Source organism: Sus scrofa, chromosome 7, assembly GCF_000003025.6.
Source record: "Sus scrofa isolate TJ Tabasco breed Duroc chromosome 7, Sscrofa11.1, whole genome shotgun sequence".
NCBI lineage: Eukaryota > Metazoa > Chordata > Mammalia > Artiodactyla > Suidae > Sus > Sus scrofa.
In genome coordinates this window covers 26772426-26790258 of record NC_010449.5, presented here as the reverse complement: position 1 = coordinate 26790258, position 17833 = coordinate 26772426, and the positions used below count along the sequence as shown (strand labels likewise).

Below are 17833 nucleotides of genomic sequence, written 5' to 3'. Positions count from 1 at the left end.
AATTTTAGTCCCTTCTCATCACCGAGGTTGAGAGAAAAGTGGATTGCACACGAAGGGCAAAATCCTAGCCACCGTTTCCATTTTTCTTTTTCCTTTAAGAAAAATGAGGGCTGTGTCAGTTAGAACCCAGGGCAGGGAGGTGAAGAATAAAGGGAAACTGATAAGGATCCCGATTTCTACTTTATGGTTCAAATGAAGTTCTTGAAGCCATGCAGTCCTTTGAAAACCCCTGCTAATTAAAGCAGTGTCTGCTGATAATGTAAGTCTGAGATGCCCTGTTTGCACGGGTCTTTTGATACAGCTCTGTGTGATGGTGGATAACAGGAGAGAGATGGATTGCAGGCTTTAACTGAGTGTGGTTTCACAGTGACATTTATCACACACTGTACGTGCGGTGGAATGTTTTCTAGGTTCTCATTGTGGGGATTACAGTTATTTACCTAGCTAGTTGTTCTGTCCCAAGAAGGACTCCCCTCAGGGAATGACAAAGAGACGGTTGTATTCGTGATGGAATTACCTGAGAGCGTCACTGGGCTTTACTTTGCTATGTGATCTTGATAAAAAATAAGGAGATGGTTTTTAAAAATGGTGGGAGGGTGACTGTGGTTTCACTGCTGGTTTTTGTCTTGTAATTATAACCTAACTTTTTCACAAGGGTCCTCTCATCAATTTCCTTCTTAGTGGGTGTGTCCTTGCATATTTAACTTCTGAGGAAGATAACACTTCAGCTGCTTCTCTGAAATCTGCCTTATGGATGTCGGGATGTAGCCATTCAGACACCACTTCATGCTCTTACACACTAATTGGATGGTGTTCATTTTAGGAGCAGATGAGAGAATTAGGAAAGCATCCTAGTGAGTGCGCACATGTGCTTGTGTGTGTGTGTGTGTGTAGAATGTTTAAAAGAATATAAATATGGTTAACAGTGCTGTTTGATTGAAAAAGGTTTTAGGAGTTCCCGTCGTGGCGCAATGGTTAACGAATCTGACCAGGAGCCATGAGGTTGTGGGTTCAGTCCCTGCCCTTGCTCAGTGGGTTAACGATCCGGCGTTGCTGTGAGCTGTGGTGTAGGTTGCAGACGCGGCTCGGATCCCGCGTCGCTGTGGCTGTGGCGTAGGCCGGTGGCTACAGCTCCGATTCGACCCTTAGCCTGGGAACCTCCATATGCCGCGGGAGCGGCCCAAGAAATAGCAAAAAGATGAAAAAAAAAAAAAAGAAAAAGGTTTTAAATCCAGAAACTTTATTCTGTTCAGGCGATCATAAGTTATGGCTCTCACCTTCCTCTGACATTTTTCGCCCCTGTACATAATGTATTTTCCCGGGAAAGCAACACCACTTGTGGTTCATTTATTTTTTCACATAAGACTTTTCCTAGGAGTTCCCATTGTGGCTCAGCAGGTTAAGAACCTGACTAGTATCCATGAGGATGTGGGTTTGATCCCTGGCCTCACTCAGTGGGTTAAGGATCTGGCATTGCTATGAGCTGTGATGTAGGTTGCAGATGCAGCTTGGATCTGGCATTGCTGTGGCTGTGGTGTAGGCCAGCAGCTATAGGTCTGATTCGACCCCTAGCCTGGGAACTTCCATATGCCATGGATGCGGCCCTAGAAAAAAAAAAGAATTTTTAAATAAATCATATAGTTCATACACTACAAGTAGGACTTGTACTGGTGCAACATTTCTGGAGCACATTCTGTTTTGAGGTCTTAACCACTTACATACCTCCTGGCCAGGTAAATTTTAGGAACAAAGAAATATCCAAATATTAGTGGTAATGATATTCATTACAATATTATTTGAAAAAAGTGAAAATAATGGACACAGTAGGGAAATCAGTTACTAATCTATGAGAACATCATACAAGGAAATTTAAGGGTGATGGTGTAGTGGACAATTGTTTTTTCCATCGCTTCCCATTATTTTTTCCTACAAAAAGACAGATATTAGGCAATGTAGGATGAGTCTTTTATGGACCCTCCACACTGGCAGGACATTAGTATGCAAATCAGTGCACATATTTGTGTAGCCCATCTCATTCAGCCAAACCATAGAATGTGGCTGGTGCTGCCCAGGAAGCCTCAGTTCAACTGCACGGCCTGACTTTTATGTGTGTCTGTAAGAGTCTGACTTTTATGTCCGTGTGCGCATGTGCAGTGCCTGTTCTCTGACTTGGTAAGAGAACTGAATTCATACTAAGATTTAGCCACATCTGGAGAGCTGGGAACTTGGCGCTTTCAAAGGACTGCTTTTAAGAGACACTGGAGCGTCTCCCAGGCAAAACTCACCCCCAAGTCCTGGGGCAAAAGACAGATGAGATTCTTACCATTTTGTTCATAGAAAGTGAGGGACCCTGAATGTAGCCAGACCCTGAATGTTAAAGCTTTACTACTTTATATAGTAGCTTGCTCCATTCCACAATGCTGAAATATTAGTCTAATTTTCCTAGAAAAAAGAAGAGTAAGGTTCCCTTGAGGTAAATGTCAGCTTTGATAATCTGATTTCTTTCTTTTTTTCTTTTTTTAGGGCTGCACCCACGGCATATGGAGGTTCCCAGGCCAGGGGTAGAATCAGACCTGCAGCCGCTGGCCTACGCCACAGCCACAGCAATGCCAGATCAGAGCCATGTCTGCCACCTACACCAGAGCTCACTGCCAGCGCTGGATCCTTAACCCACTGAGTGAGGTCAGGGATCAAACCCAAGTCCTCATCAAGTTTATTACCACTGAGCCACAAGAGAGCTCTGTCTGATTTCTGTATATCAGAGTAAACACAAGTATGTGTGGTGTGGTTGGGAGAGTAGGTTCTGGACTCAAATTGTCTTGAAGTCAAACTCTTCCACTTCCTCGCTCAGTGTCCTGGGCAACTGCCAGTTTGTAGCTTGTCCCTTCATTCTACTAACAGGATATTTTGCAAAGCAAAAGTTTTCAATTTTGGTGAGGTCTAATTTATTATTTTTTCCTTCCTTGGAGCATGGTTGTTGTGTTAGGTCTAAGAGCTCTTTGTCCACTCCTAGGTCTTAAAGATCTTCTCCTACTTTCTAAAGTTTTAGTGTTTGTCATTGTCCATTTAAATTCATGATCCATTTGGAGTTAATTTTTATATGAGGTTTAGGTTAAAGTTTTTTTCTCTTCCTCCTTCTCCATTTTTTTCTTCTTTGACTCCTCTCCCCCGCTTTCCCCTCCCCCTTGTTCTTCTCCGCCTATTTTTCCTCTTTCTTTGTCTTTGTCTTTGGATGCCTAAATGTTCCAGTACCATTAATTGGAAAGGCATATGCACTCTAACCAGCAATGATAGGAAGAATCCCATGTATTACAGATTTACTTTAACACCAAGGAAGAATTTCATCATTTCTACAACTGCCACCCATGCTACTAATACTTATATATTTTTGCCATGACCTAGGCATCACTGTATATCTTTTTTCTCTCTCTCTCTCTTTCTATCTCTCTATCTATATATCTATCTGATATGTAGCTCCATACAACAACCCCCAAATGATATTGCTTCTGTTCTAGTTTTGTGAATGGGGCACTCAAGGTTAAAGATACTAGTTTCGCAGTTAGTAAATGGTACAGCTCATTTCAAACTCAGACTGCTTCCAAGTGTATGCCCTTAACCACCATGTCATGTTGCCTCTAAACTCCATTTGCTTTAGAATTAAATTAGGACAGGACTCTATTTTGGGATACATTTTATGTAACAACCTCTCTGCTTTCTAATTAGTGTTTGGGTCCACATAACAAATAATGCTCTTAAGGGACACCGAGACTGGTGGAGTGAAACATTAGTCTGATTAAAGATTCAGAGGCACTTGGAGTTCCCGTCATGGTTCAGTGGTTAATGAATCTGACTAGGAACCATGAGGCTGTGGGTTTGATCCCTGGCCTCGCTCAGCGGGTTAAGGATCCGGCGTTGCCGTGAGCAGTGGTGTAGGTTGCAGAGCGGTCCGGATCCCGCGTTGCTGTGGCTCTGGTGTAGGCCGGCAGCTACGGCTCCGATTTGACCCCTAGCCTGGGAACCTCCATATGCCGCGGAAGTGGCCCAAGAAAAGGCAAAAAGGCAAAAAGGCAAAAAAAAAAAAAAAAAAAAAAAAAAAAAGATTCAGATTCACAAGCTTATGCATAGAAAGATATGTTTTAGAAAGATTGTAGGAAATATTTTCTGAATGAGGCATTTGCAGTTTTGCAACTCTGAACTTTATAAGAAATGACTTTTAGTTATCCTTCTACCTGAAACTTTATAATTTTAAAGAATGAAAAGATAGTTTCAGGGAGCTTATCTTGTTTTTAGGACCAACCATTTTAATTTCCTCTATGATACTATTGCTGTTTCTTTGTACTCATCAGAGTTCTTTATGCGATGGACAGATTTTTAAATTTTCATTTAACTGGGTGACCATATGATTTATTCCTCAAAACAGGGACCCTTTTGAGAGTAAAAGGGGCCCTATTGAAAGTGACTTCAAGACAACAATATTAACCAATACTGACCCAGACAAGCCAGCGCCTATGAGCACTGGATATTTTTTTTGCACCTGGTATTTAACTTACTCTTGCATGGAGGCCAGGGAATCAGTGATTCCAGGGGTTAGGGATGGCTTTTAGACTCTTGAAAAGATGGAAGTATTCTCTAACAGCAAATGTCATTTGCTTCTGGATGATGCTAAAAGGACAACTTGAATCCACTTAACTGATCTTTTTAAGACCTTGAACTTCGCTTTTCTTTGTGTGTATGAGTTTATATTGTGTGGCAGAGAGAAGGATGATCTTTCATGACTTTGCTTCAGGGCCACAGCATTAGCGGTGCAGCCAATGCCCTAGACCATGAAGAGAGAAGGAAAACTCAGTCCAGTTTTCCGAAATGTTGCTTAATTTCACTTGTTAAATGAGAAGCATCCAGTAAGAGAAAGAGAAGGGCCATAGACAAATAGCTGTGATAGCACCTTCCCAGGGTATGGAATAATATATTACTTTATCCAAAGATGTGGAAGTATTTTGTTCAAAGATGGAAATGGTATTCCCCCCCCCCCCATCATAGATCTTTGTCCTGAAGTTACGAGGGAACAGTAAGGGTTGCCCTTGTCCTTGATCTCTTGTTGTCATGCTCCGAGGGAAGCAGAGTGGAAAGAACGAGGTCAGCTCGGCCATCAGTTTAGGTGTGGCTGGGACAAGTCACTTAACTTCCTCGGGTCTCAATTTCCTCATAAAAGAAAATATTCAGCCGGATAATCTGAAGTTCCTCCCAGTTTTAATTTCTCTGATTCTATCACTTCCTGGGAGGATGGCTCTTAGGATTCTTTTTTTTTAAGTGTAATTGAAGTAGAGTTGATTTACAGGGTCGTGGTCATCTCTGCTGTACAGCAGAGGGATTCAGTCATACACATGCACATACCCATTTTCTCTCAGCTTCTTTTCTCCACATAGATTATCACAGGATATTGGGTAGAATTCTCTGTGCTGTACAGCAGGTCCCCAAGCCAATCATTCCATATACCCCAGTATGCATATGCTATTCCCAGGAGCTTAGATTCTTGAAAGTTTTGATGGAACTGTCATGCTTCAGCTTCAGGCTTCCCCTATAAAAAGGGGAAAATCCAAAGCACTTTTGGAATTTTTACGGTGGGGAATGACTCTTGGACAAGTATATTTAATTACTGAAGTTGTATCTTTAGAAGCTTAGATCTAGATATAGTAACAGAGCCCTATGATGGAGGCCCCCACTTTGTAGTTAGCAAGAGTGGGCAATAAAGAAGAAGTATTGGGCAAAGATTAAAAAAACTGAAAAAAGAGGGAGATCCCTCTGTATCTTAGGGGGTCAAGAACCCATATAGTATCCAGGAGGATGCGAGTTCAATCCCTCAGTCAGTGGGTTAAGGATCTGGCTTTGCTGTGAGCTGTAGTGTAGGTTGCAGATGGGGCTCAGATTCGATCCCTCGCCTGGGAACTTCCATATGCCACAGGTGCGGCCCTAAAAAGAAAGAGAAAATGAAAAAATTCAAAAAAGAGAACGGTTCATTGGTTTAAAAAATGCCAGTTTCTCTTTCAAAATATTTGAGTTGGCTTAGCCCAGTGTATTTAGGGACCAAGGGATTATATGGCAGGGAAGAGCCCTGGCTTGACAGTGACACTGGCACAATTCCTGGCTCCCACAGTTCCTTCAGTAGCCTGGGAAGTTGAATCTTGTCAAGTTTATTAATTTGTAATCTTGGCAAGTTGATTAATTTCTTTAAACATCAGAATCCTTGTCTATGAAATGAAGGTAGTAACAGCATCCATATCAAAGGGTTATTGTGAAAAATGACATATGTTAAATGTTGACACTCTATTTTCCTGTAATTACAGTTACTAAAGTTTTAATGGCAAAATTATTAGGCTGATCTGTTTGTATTAGGAGGGTAGTCTAAACAGCTGTTATAAGTAGACTTTTTTTTTTTTTTCCTTTTTATGGCCTCACTGGTGGGATATGAAAGTTCCCAGGCTAGGGGTCGAATTGGAGCTTCAGCTGCCAGCCTACACCACAGCCACAGCAACACCAGATTCAAGCTGCATCAGGTGACCTACACCATAGCTCATGGCAATGCTGATCCTTAACCCACTGAGCAAGGCCAGGGATCAAACCCACATCCTCATGGATACTATTTGGGTTCATTCCCGCCAGACCACAATGGGAACTCCCTATATGGACTTAACACAGTAAAAATTTATCTTTCACGCAATGTTGCAAACTTTAAATATCCTACAATTTCATTTGTCATTTATATTTCAATAAATCTCGAAAAATATTCCTACACTGTTACCCTTTGAGAGTCCCAGGGGGCATAGTTAGTGTTTGTGATACTTACTTGTCCTTGGTTGGCACACAAGGCAAGGATGATCAGAAAGTTTGGGCCGTCGGAAGGAGGTCTCGAATAGGTCTCTTTTTCCCATGTCATGTTCTGCCTTTGTTCTTATTTGGTTGATAATTCTGTGTGTGCTCTACAGGGGACTGGTGGTGGTAATTCCCCCCGTGTTTTTATGATCCTGAGAACCGGGGGTGTGACATACCACTCTAGCTCCCTAAGTATGGATTCCACAGGCTTGGTATCTGGAATCTGGCCAACCTGCCGTGGCTCCCTCTCTGAAACCCAACATGATTAATTCGGTCCATGTAAGGAACTTCTTCTCAAAGGACATTTGTTAAGTCACGAAAACTGAGTAGATGCTTTGTGTGTGTGTGTGTGTGTGTGTGTGTGTGTGTGTGTGAGAGAGAGAGAGAGAGAGAGAGAGAGAGAGAGAGAGAGAGAGAGAGAGAGAACAGAGAACAGTGGAAGAGGTCTTGATAGATGCTGCCAAACAAATAACCTCATTCCACATCCAGATTTTGGGTAAAGATGCTGTTGCTGGGAAGTGGGGATATCTATCAGAAGGGGACGTTCCTGTTCCTCCCTGGGAGGCTTTGCAGAAGTTCATCAGATTCCTTGAAAAGGCCAAAGGTCAGCAGGCTGGGGGTGCCTCGCGACAGGGGAACGATCGTTCTGCTAAAGAGACTGATGTATATCAGAGGGGAGGATTCTGGGTCATGGTGCTGAATGCTTAAATTGTCACGCTGGCTTCAGAAATGGAATCATGATTCTGATGCTTTCCAGCCCTGGCGTCATCTTTGATAACTTTTCTTCAGTGAACGTCTGCTCTTGTTAAGTATTGTCATTAATATCTGCTATGATTTAATGTGAGATTAAATAATGCACCTAGACCAAGGCATATGGTGTTCAGAAAATTCTTGTTTTCACCTCCCAGAGTGCTGCCGAGGGTCGTCTCGGGTCCTGACGCATGGCCTGAGTACCCATGAAATATGTGGTAGACCAGGAGTACACCTCTGCCGAGTCATCTGTAGACTTGTTCTCTGGTCTGACTCCAGCCTAAGTTAAGGTTACTGGTTTTGTAGTGAGGTGTTCTTATGTGTGGTGGGAACAATGGAGGCCTCTAGAAAAGAGGGATCTTTTTAAAGGGAGAGAATGCAGATCTCAGAAGCCCCTCATTTATTCAGGGTGTTCTCTGCAGACAGGCTGCAAACATGGTATGTGGATTACTGCTTGTCTGTGGCAAGGTTCTACTTACCATAGGGTAAATGAGAAAGATAAGGATAATACAATCTTTGATAAAATAATTTTTGTCTGACATGCTGGTCTCTGCTTTCACATGCCCTTGGAAATGTCCGCTGGATTTTTGCTCTGTTTTATCATTGTTTTTGGCATTGCCAAACTGTGACTTCTTGCCATGTACTCTGTCCCACTTTCGTTTGCTTCTTTTAGAATCCTAGTTTTCTTACTTAGCAAACAAATCAGTCTTTGTTACGTATAAATGATTTTTTCCCCCATTTTATCATTCTTTCCGCAAATGTAAAAAAGCACATTTACTTTTCGGGTTCGGAGATTAGAATCAAAACCAACAAAAATCTTGAGTACCTATCATGAGATAGGGCACCATATAGATATTCCTGGGCCAGGGGTTGAATCAGAGCTCCCAGGTGAGGCCTACTCCACAGCCATGGCAACACTGGATTCAGGCTGCATCCATGACCTGTGGTGCAGCTTGCAGCAATGCCAGATCCTTAACCCACTGAGCAAGGCCAGGGATCGAACCCACATTCTCATGGACACTATGTCAGGCTCTTAACCTGCTGAGCCACAGCAGAAACTCTAGTTCTTGGGATTTTATATGTGTTGTCTCATTTTTACCTCATCACAGGCTTGCTTTCTGTTCTCTGAGAATCTGAGATTTCTCTTTCTCTTATGGACCTGGATGCAGTGTAGGTGGTCACTGAGAAATTGTAATATATCAGATATCCAGAATATTCTTTTGGAGGAATTTTTATTAATGAAACCCATGATTCAAGTTAAGAGGAGTGTTCTTTCAGAACTCTACTCAGAGAGAATCTCAAAAAGCCCATAGTCTTGTTCAGAAGTTCATAGAAGTAGAGATACTATTGGAAAATGTATCTCTAGTTAGAGTGGGAGAGGCTTGATAACCATAAAAATCCATAAAACCAATTTAAATAATGTTTGCAGCTTGACATGCTTTAGATCTCTGAACAATGAGTTTCGGTAATAGAGGGGGCTGAGCAAAACTGTGTGAGATCTTTGGAAGCTGGTGTTTCCATCGCCTTTGATCATGTTATGTAAAAAGTTTATGTTGTTTAACTTTGACTTTGATCTTCGTTTCCTGGGTAATGTGTTAGAGAAAGTGGGACTGCGCAATGACATTTTATGAACTTTAAAACATTCTCCTCTGAAAATCATACTGGGAGCTGCCATTTAAAAACAAACAAACACAAATAAGATAACTCAAGAGGAAGAAATAGGCTGGATTTTAAATGGGTGAATGTTACTAAAGTGCATTAATGCCTGAGACTGATCTTAAAGGCAGAGGCCACCACCTGTCCTTCAAAATAAAAAGTCCTTCAGCACAACTGCAAGTGGAGGTGATTGTGTCTCTTGGGTTAAAGATGGAAAGAAATGACTGTTGATGGTGAAAACGCAAATTAGGAAATTCACTTGGGTGTGGTGCTGACCTGTGGATATAGTTTCAAATGCGGGATGCTGGCTCTGTCTGTGAAATGGCATGATGTTGGTTTATTCAGGGACCCAAACAGACAAGATATGAATATGAGATGCACTGTGTTTAAATTCTGCCCTTATATCTTCCAATCTGTTTGATTTTTTTTTTTTTTTTGGTAGTCACCATGTGTGCATTATATCCCCAGAACTTATGAACCTTAGAACTGGAAGTCTGTGTGTTTTGACCACCTTCACTCATTTCTCCCAGCCTCACTCTCTAAAAGAAACTATTAACATGAGGGTGAAAAAAATAGAGGTAATGTCATAAATACTGCGTGCTCCGTGTTATAGTGTGTTGTATGTGAACTGGTCCGCCCTGTTAACCGTCTTTAAACCCAAACCAAGTTAGTGGCCACAGATTCTTCCTTTTAGGATGGCTAGAACATTGAGGAGGAAGACAGTGACAGCGACAATGCAAACAGTGCTTTTGACCCAAGAGAGGGTGTGACAGCACAGGCCCTTGTTAGCAAGTTCTATTTTTTGTGCTGAATATAGTATGTTAAAAGATAAATGGAAGCATATTAAACATGTTGGATTTTATTTGCGCAAACACTGAGTGACTTGGGCAGCAGCAAACTGGAAGTGGGTAGGAGCCCCTCCCTGACAGGTGCTGGGAGATTGGTACGGGGTGGGGGGCGGGGGGCGGGCAAGGAGAGGATTTAATAGGCTGTGGCTTAAGCAGTTGCCTTATTTGGGAAACCCTTATGTGGGATCGGTGGTCCTTGGTGTCATTTTTTTAATCTGGAGGCACTTTAGCTTTAGGTTTTGGTTTGCTTATGGGGGCTTCTAAGGTGTTGAAACCACTCAGTCTAAAGCCTCCTTGTTTCATTCATTTAACAAGCAGAATCACGGAGGTTTAGGTAGGGCTGCTCATTAGCATTTCTGAGCACTTACTGTGTGCAAAGTTGCTTTCATTCATCAGTCATTCATTTATCTACTTTAAATATATTTTGAGCATCTGCTGTGGGTCAGGCATTGGTCTAGGAACAAGACTGCAGGACCACATGGACCTCAGCCTTCAGGGACCTCAGCCTTCAGGCACTGCCTTATAGGGGAGGGTGGTGGGAGCGCTGCCAGCTGACATTAAACATTAATGAGATTTGACATTAAATAAATGAACAGATGAGGTAATTGCAGGTAGCAATAAATGGAATATGCTGTTAAACAGGAAGAAGGAATAGAGGTTGGTAGACATGAGAGAGTAGGTGAAGGCTCTTCAGGAACCTTCAGGAAAGCCTCTCTCAGGAGCTGACATTCCATGAGGAGGAGATGGGGTGAGAGGGAGCATTCCCCACAGGAAAATAGGGCAAAGGGTTATTTGTATATAGTTCTCATTTTGCAAATGTGCAAGCTGACTATCCAAAGCAGCACCGTGAGGAACTGACGTGTTCTTTCCTCGAAGCATGTTTGAACCAGAGCCAGTGCTTTCAGCTCTTGTATTTACTACCTAGTGGAGAGGGGCCACTGCTCCAGCCCTGCTTGATCTAGACAACAGGACAGACAGATAAATCAGCCAATGGACTGACCTTAGATCTCTGACCAATAGGTCTGACCTGGACTCCCACAGAGGGAACCATCACTTGGCACCCAAATTCCAGACCTGAATTGCTCACATCCAGAGAGTACATCAGGAAGGAGAGACCAGGTTTAAAAATATCCATTTCTTTCTCTTTCAAATATCCAAATCCTATCCATCAAGAGCAATTGCACATCAATGAGTAAAATTTAAAAAATCACACTGAAGAAATAAACAAAAGGACATAGGCCTGATGAAATAATAGAAAATGCCAATAAGGATGCAAAAGGTATTTATTCTCATTAAGTACCAAACAATTACGAATGGAAACAACCATTTTAACCTTTTTCTACTAGCAAACATGAGAGAATATCTAGGGTTGGTGAGGTTATCTGTCACAATTGGGGTGTAAATGCCTGATGGTCTAGTTAGGGCACTTTTAAGAAGATCTTATAGATTCCCTGTTCACACGTTATAAGGTGTAGTGAGTTAAATGGTTGCCTCATGTTCTCAAAAGATGTGACCCAATAGAACATGTAAATGTGGCCTTCTTTGAAGAAAGAGTCTTTGTGGGTGTCATTAAGGATCTCAAGAGAGATCATCCTGGGCTAGGATGGACTCAAACCAAAGCAAGGGCACTAAGAAAAATGGAGAAGATGGGAAGGCTGGTGTTAGCTGCTAGAAATCAAGGAACTGGGAGTTTCCATCGTGGCTCTGTGGGTTCAGAATTGGACATAGTGTCCATGAGGATCCAGGTTCAATCCCTGGCCCTGCTCAGTGGGTTAAGGATCCGGTGTTGCCGTGAGCTGAAGTGTAGGTTGCAGACTTGGCTCGCATCCTGTGTTGCTGTGGCTGTGGTGTAGGCCAGCAGCTGCTGCTCTAATTCAGCCACAGCCTGTGAACTTCCATATGCTGAGAGTGTGGAAAAAAAAAAAAAAAAAAAAAGGAAAGAAATCAAGGAATGCCTGGGCTGTCGGAAGCTAAAAGAAGCAAGGTTTCTCCCAGAATCTTCAGAGGGAGGCGGCCCTGACAGCAGTGTGGGTTTGGACTTCTGGCCCCCGAGACTGTGAGAGCATATATTCCTGTTGTTTTCAGCCACCAAGTTTGTGGTAATTCGTTCTGGCAGCTGCAGGAAACTAAAGGACAAGCTCTATCCACCTTTCATCTAACTATTTCGTAATGGCAAAACAATCTAAATGCTTGTCAATGTGTGACTGGTTCACTAAATTATATCATTAAAAAATAGAATAGACCTAATTACACTGACAACTCATAAGTGACATATTAAGTCAGGAAAAAAAAAAGACATTCTTATCATTAAAAAATAAAGCCAACACATACATTTGTCATGATGTTTGACATAAAGTGACTTTGAACGTGAGGTGATTCTTCATTTTTCTGATAGGGATGCCCCAAAATTTGGGGGGACAAACTTAAATATGTTTGGGGGGACAAGCTTAAATCTTTAGGGACAGAGATGAAACAATCAAAAATCAACTCAGAAATTATTAATATAGCTAAACATGCATCTTCAACATCAGAAATGTAAGACAATATTAGCCTAGAGAGATCTGTTTTTTTTTTCATTCTTGCATTTTTATTTTTTATTTATTTTAATTTAATTTTAATTTTCATTTCACTCATGTAATTTTATTCAAATTCTTGACATGTTAGATAGTGCTTGAGATCCTATAGGCTAATACTCTTCCTCCCCAAACTGCTGCTCTACATAAATTTAGTTTTAGTGGCTAAAAGGCATCTCAAAACTGTGGAATCCTCTCAAGTTGTTTTTAAGGCATGGTAGAAATTCGAAAGCACGGTTACAGATGTTGGAGGAAAAAAAACCTCCTTTCATGTTTGTACCCTACTGAATTCAGTCTGGGCAATAAATTGTGTGTGCTTAGCACTTGCGCATGCGTTGAACGATGTTTGGGAGGATGTCAAACCAGCGAGGTCCAAGTTAACCACGTTTACCCTGGAGCGTGGGATTGGTAGTGATTGTCTGTGTATATGGTTTTACCAATTTGTTTTCCACTTCTGTATTGTTGGAATGTGTTACATGGGCATATATTACCTCTGCGGTACTAGTACTCAAGTATAAAAGTAAAAAGAAAAAAAAATCTATCAATTCTTTAAGATCCAGGCTACCTTTGACCGATGTTCTCAGTCTTACCCAGAAATGATTTCTCCTTACTCAAATCTAGCGAATTTTCTCTCTCTTTTGTGCACTATTAACTTTCTAATGTATGGATTTATCCTTTGCTAAATAACTTTTATTTATTCTGGAGAGGCAAAGGGAAAAGCTACTGAATAGAGATATCTGGTAATTATTTTTATCATTTAACATTTTATTTTTCAAGTGGGATACATATAATTGACATTTTTGTGTACAGTTCTATGCATTTTAACACACGTATTGAGTCATACACACTACCGTCAGAGTACAGAATGCAGCGTACAGTCACCTTCCAAAACGCCTTTGTGGGGACATAATATGAAATTTCAAAATTGCCCTTTTGTCGTTATATCTTTCCCCTTCTCCTAACCCCCTGAGAACTGCTGATCCGTTCTCCAAAATTATGTCTCTTTATTTTTGCTCCTTGAGATGTTCATGGCAATTGAATTGGCAGTATGCAATCTTTTGAGACTGGCTTTTTTTTTTTCTTCCACAGGGCCTAATGCCTTTGAGAGCCAGCCAAGCTGTTGCCTAACTCTATAGATCAATTCCTTGTTCCTTTATTGTTGAGGGAGTTCCATTGTTTGGATGTGCCATGGTTTGCTTAACCATTCACCCACTGACGGACATTTGAGTAGTTTCCAGTTTGGGTCTATTGTGAACAGAGCTATTACAAGCATTAGTGTCCAGGTTTTTATGTGTATACAAGCCTTCATTTCTCTAGAGTAAATAACTAGGAGAGGACTTTGGGGGTCATATAGTGTATGCTTACCCTCCTAAGAAACTGCCACACTGTTCTTAGGGTAGCAACACCGTTTTGCATTCCTACCAGCAATGGGAGCGTTCCTGTTATTCCATATCTTTACTCACACTTTATCTGTATTTTCAGCACTTTTTATGGTAGCCATTCTCATAGGGGATATGTTGGACTCTCATCATGATTTTGTCTTGCATCCCTAATAGCTAAGGATGTTGAACATTTTTTCATATGCAGATTTGCCATGCATGCATCATTGGTTAAGTGTCTATTCAAGAATTTTTGCCATTGTCAAAAGCATTGGCCATTGATAAGTTTAAAGCAGTGTTTTTCGACAGGCCCATGTTGGCATTTGGGGTGGTATAGTTGCTGGTTTGGAGGCCATTCTATTCATTGAAGCTCATTTTGATTCCCTGGATTTTGAACACAAGACGCTTGAAGCACATGAAGTTGTGATGACCAGAAAACACTCTCAAACATTTCCAAACTCCACTAGGAGGATGGTATCACCTAGGAAAGGCCATCGGCTTAGAAATTAGAGTTTTTCCTTGTTGCTGGAATCAGGTCAGTTTCCCCCAATTCACATGGGGTTTGTGGAGGAAGGATGGGTAGCTTAACTATATCAAGATTCTTCTAGGGAAGAGGGGAGTTAATACTGATTAGAAGAATGGCAGTGTCCACTGGGATTTAACTCCTTTTCTCGCTCAGCAATCTGTGTCTATGGCTTAGTTTTAGGCAGCGTTTCTATAGAGAGCTGAACACGGCCTCCTCAGATGCCGTAAACACCGCTTGGACCGAGTTCCTCCCATTACCTAGGAGACGTGTAAGAGGGGAGGGTTAACTGCTATCTGCCTTCTCCTCCTCATTCCCCTCCCCTCTCTTCCCATCCTCCTCTTCTCTTCCCCCCTCCCCCCTCTCTTTCTCCCTCCCGTCTCCTCCTCTCCCCCTCTCCTCTCCCCCTCCTCTTCCTCCTCCTCCTTCTTTTTTTGACTTTCAATAAATATATTTACAGATTTATGGCTGAACTTTTAGCTTGTTTCCCTAGCAAGCAACTGATTTTAGAATCCCAAACATTACTTTTCTTTAAAGTCATGACCATTGATGACAACAATGGGCAGAACATTGAACGATATAATAACTGAGAATATCACAGAAAGTCCCAGTTTAGTTGCGGGCAAAAATGTGAACCTCTTAAGGACATTGACAAAATATCTGTAAACACCTATTCTGTGATAATCAACTAGACGTGTTGAGGAAACAGGACAGAGGAGTTTTAGACAAAGTCTCAGCATCAAGGGCAGCAGACCCAGGGTCACAAGACTCCATCCTGATCAGGGACAACTTGCCCAACATCTCTCTCCCTGTTTCCTCATCTATAAGTTAGAAATAAAATCCTCCTCTCTAAGACTGAACATGTAACTGGTAAGATATACAGTATATATAGGTATTCATATAGGTATATATACATAGACACACACACAATATATCACAGTGGTTTGAAATCTGGGGAGGTAAGAATCTATCCATCATCACCATCATTATAATTATATTAGTCAGGGATCTGCAGTGAAACAGAACTAACAGGGTATCTATCTATCTATCATCTATCTATCTAGATACAAATATATTAGAGGAAATTTATTATGGCTCACATGTTTATGGAGACTGAGATATGCTACTATACACTTTCTCCAAGCTGGAGAATCAGGAAGGTCAGTGGTGTAACTCAGTTCATGTCTGAAAGCCCAAGAACTAGGAACTCCAATGTCAGAGGGCAGGAGAAGATGAAAAAGAGAGACAGTTCAGACAGAGAAAGACAAATACTGTATGAAATCACTTATACATGGAGTCTAAAAAATACAACACACTTGTGAATATAAGAAGAAAAGAAGCAGATTCACAGATATAGGGAACACACTCATGGTTACTTGAGGGGGGCAATATAGGGATGGGGGAGTGGAAGGTGCAAACCATCAGGTGTAAGTTAGCCTCAAGGATGTATTGTACAACACAGGAATATAAGCCAATATTTTGTAATAACTATAAATAGAAAGTAACCTTTAAAAATTATATAATATTAAATATTTATTTATTTATTTATTTATTTATTTATTTATTGTCTCTTTTGGGCCACACCTGTGGCATATGGAGGTTCTCAGGCTAGGGGTCCAATCAGAACTGTAGCAGCCGGCCTAGACCACAGCCACAGCAACACGGGATTGGAGCCATGTCTGCAACTTACACCACAGCTCACAGCAACGCTGGATCCTTAACCCACTGAGTGAGGCCAGGGATTGAACCTGCGTCCTCATGGATGCTAATTGGGTTCGTTAACCACTGAGTCACGATGAGCACTCCTAAAATTTGTTTTTAAATAAAAAAATTAAAAAAGGAGATGGTTCTCCCTTCCTTTGCCTCTTTGTCCTCCTGGGGCTCCCAAAGGACTGGATGTGCTTGCTCACACATGGGTGTGGCCAGATCTTCTTTCCTCAGTCATGGGATTGAAATGCTAATCTCCTCCAAAAATACTCTCACGGACACACCCAGAAGTAATGTTCTATCAGCTACCTGGACATTCCTTAGCTCAGTTAAACTGGCACATAAAACTCACTATCACCATCTTTAGCTGGCATGGGCAGTAGGGACGGGACCACGAATATAGGAAAGAAGCATGAAATATCACAGGGGACAAGGTGTCATCTGGAAAGATCTAAAGCCAGTGATGTGTGCTCAGGGCAAACTGTAGGCAAAGACCTCAGGACTGTCAGAGATTTTCTCCTCATGCGCTCTGAGATTTCTGCCAGGGGAACCCCCCACCCCCCCTTATCCTACAGCACCCCGACATCTTTAGAACCAGTGCTGCTTTCTTGGAGTTCTCCTTGAGTCAGAGGAGTGAGAACAAGGACCCCCCCACATACTTTGTACAATCTAATGCTGTCTCCTCTAAGTTAGACATTTTCAAAAAATGGTTTAGTTTTATTTTAAAAAAGAAATGTGAATTTTGCATTTTTACCCCTGCTACATTTGTTTTAGCTTTAAAGTAAAAACGATGTTTTCAATTGATCAGAATATGTTTTTACCTGTCTCTCTAGTAGTTAGTTAAAATGTAATGAATTGAGGAGTTCCTGTAGTGACTCAGTGGTTAACAAACCCGACCAGCATCCATGAGGACTCGTGTTTGATCCCTGGCCTTGCTCAGTGGGTTAAGGATCTGGTGTTGCCATGATCTGTGGTCTGGGTCGCAGATGCAGCTCGGATCCCGCGTTGCTGTGGCTCTGGCGTAGACCAGCGGCTACGGCTCCAATTGGACTGTTAGCCTGGGAACCGCCATATGCCATGGGTGTGACGCTTAAAAAAAAAAAAAGACAAAAAAAATGTAATGAATTGAAAAGATCAATTTTGAAAAACTGAGCTGAATTGAAGAAGCCCAGCCCAGTATGCTATATAATTCTATATAATTATATAACATCTATATAATTCTCTTTTTGGTGTTTGGGTTTATTCTAGATGTTTTTATTCTTGCCCACCCTCAACCTCTAAGGAAAGCTGCTCCACCCATAGCCCGATAATGTTTTGTGCCAAGTATGTTTTCCACCCACCTCGGTGGAAAGCTAACCGAGCCAGGAGATCCAGCCATGCAGAGCCTGTACAGAGAAAGATACCTACACAGAGGTGGACTGGACTCTCCCTTAGGCTTAGGGAATAGGATGCTGGTTAGTGATAAGTTACCAGGTGAAAAGAAGTGGCGGGGAGGGGGCACGAGGGGGGGGGTGCAGTTTACATGGGAGA

The 17833-nt window shown here is 41.7% G+C and overlaps 1 protein-coding gene across 18 annotated transcripts in view; it reads left to right on the top strand.

The window, feature by feature from the left end:
* MLIP (muscular LMNA interacting protein) overlaps nucleotides 1-17833 on the top strand; it is a 239016-nt gene that overhangs the window by 11559 nt on the left and 209624 nt on the right. Inside the window, exon 1 of one of the 18 annotated variants that reach the window (XM_021098518.1) lies at nucleotides 6614-7471. The exons of the other annotated variants lie outside the window; for them this stretch is intronic. Within the exon in view, the coding sequence (XP_020954177.1) occupies nucleotides 7370-7471 (102 nt within the window). The 5' untranslated portion in view covers nucleotides 6614-7369. Of the gene's footprint in view, nucleotides 1-6613; nucleotides 7472-17833 lie in introns of those variants that run through there. 18 annotated transcript variants of the gene reach the window in all.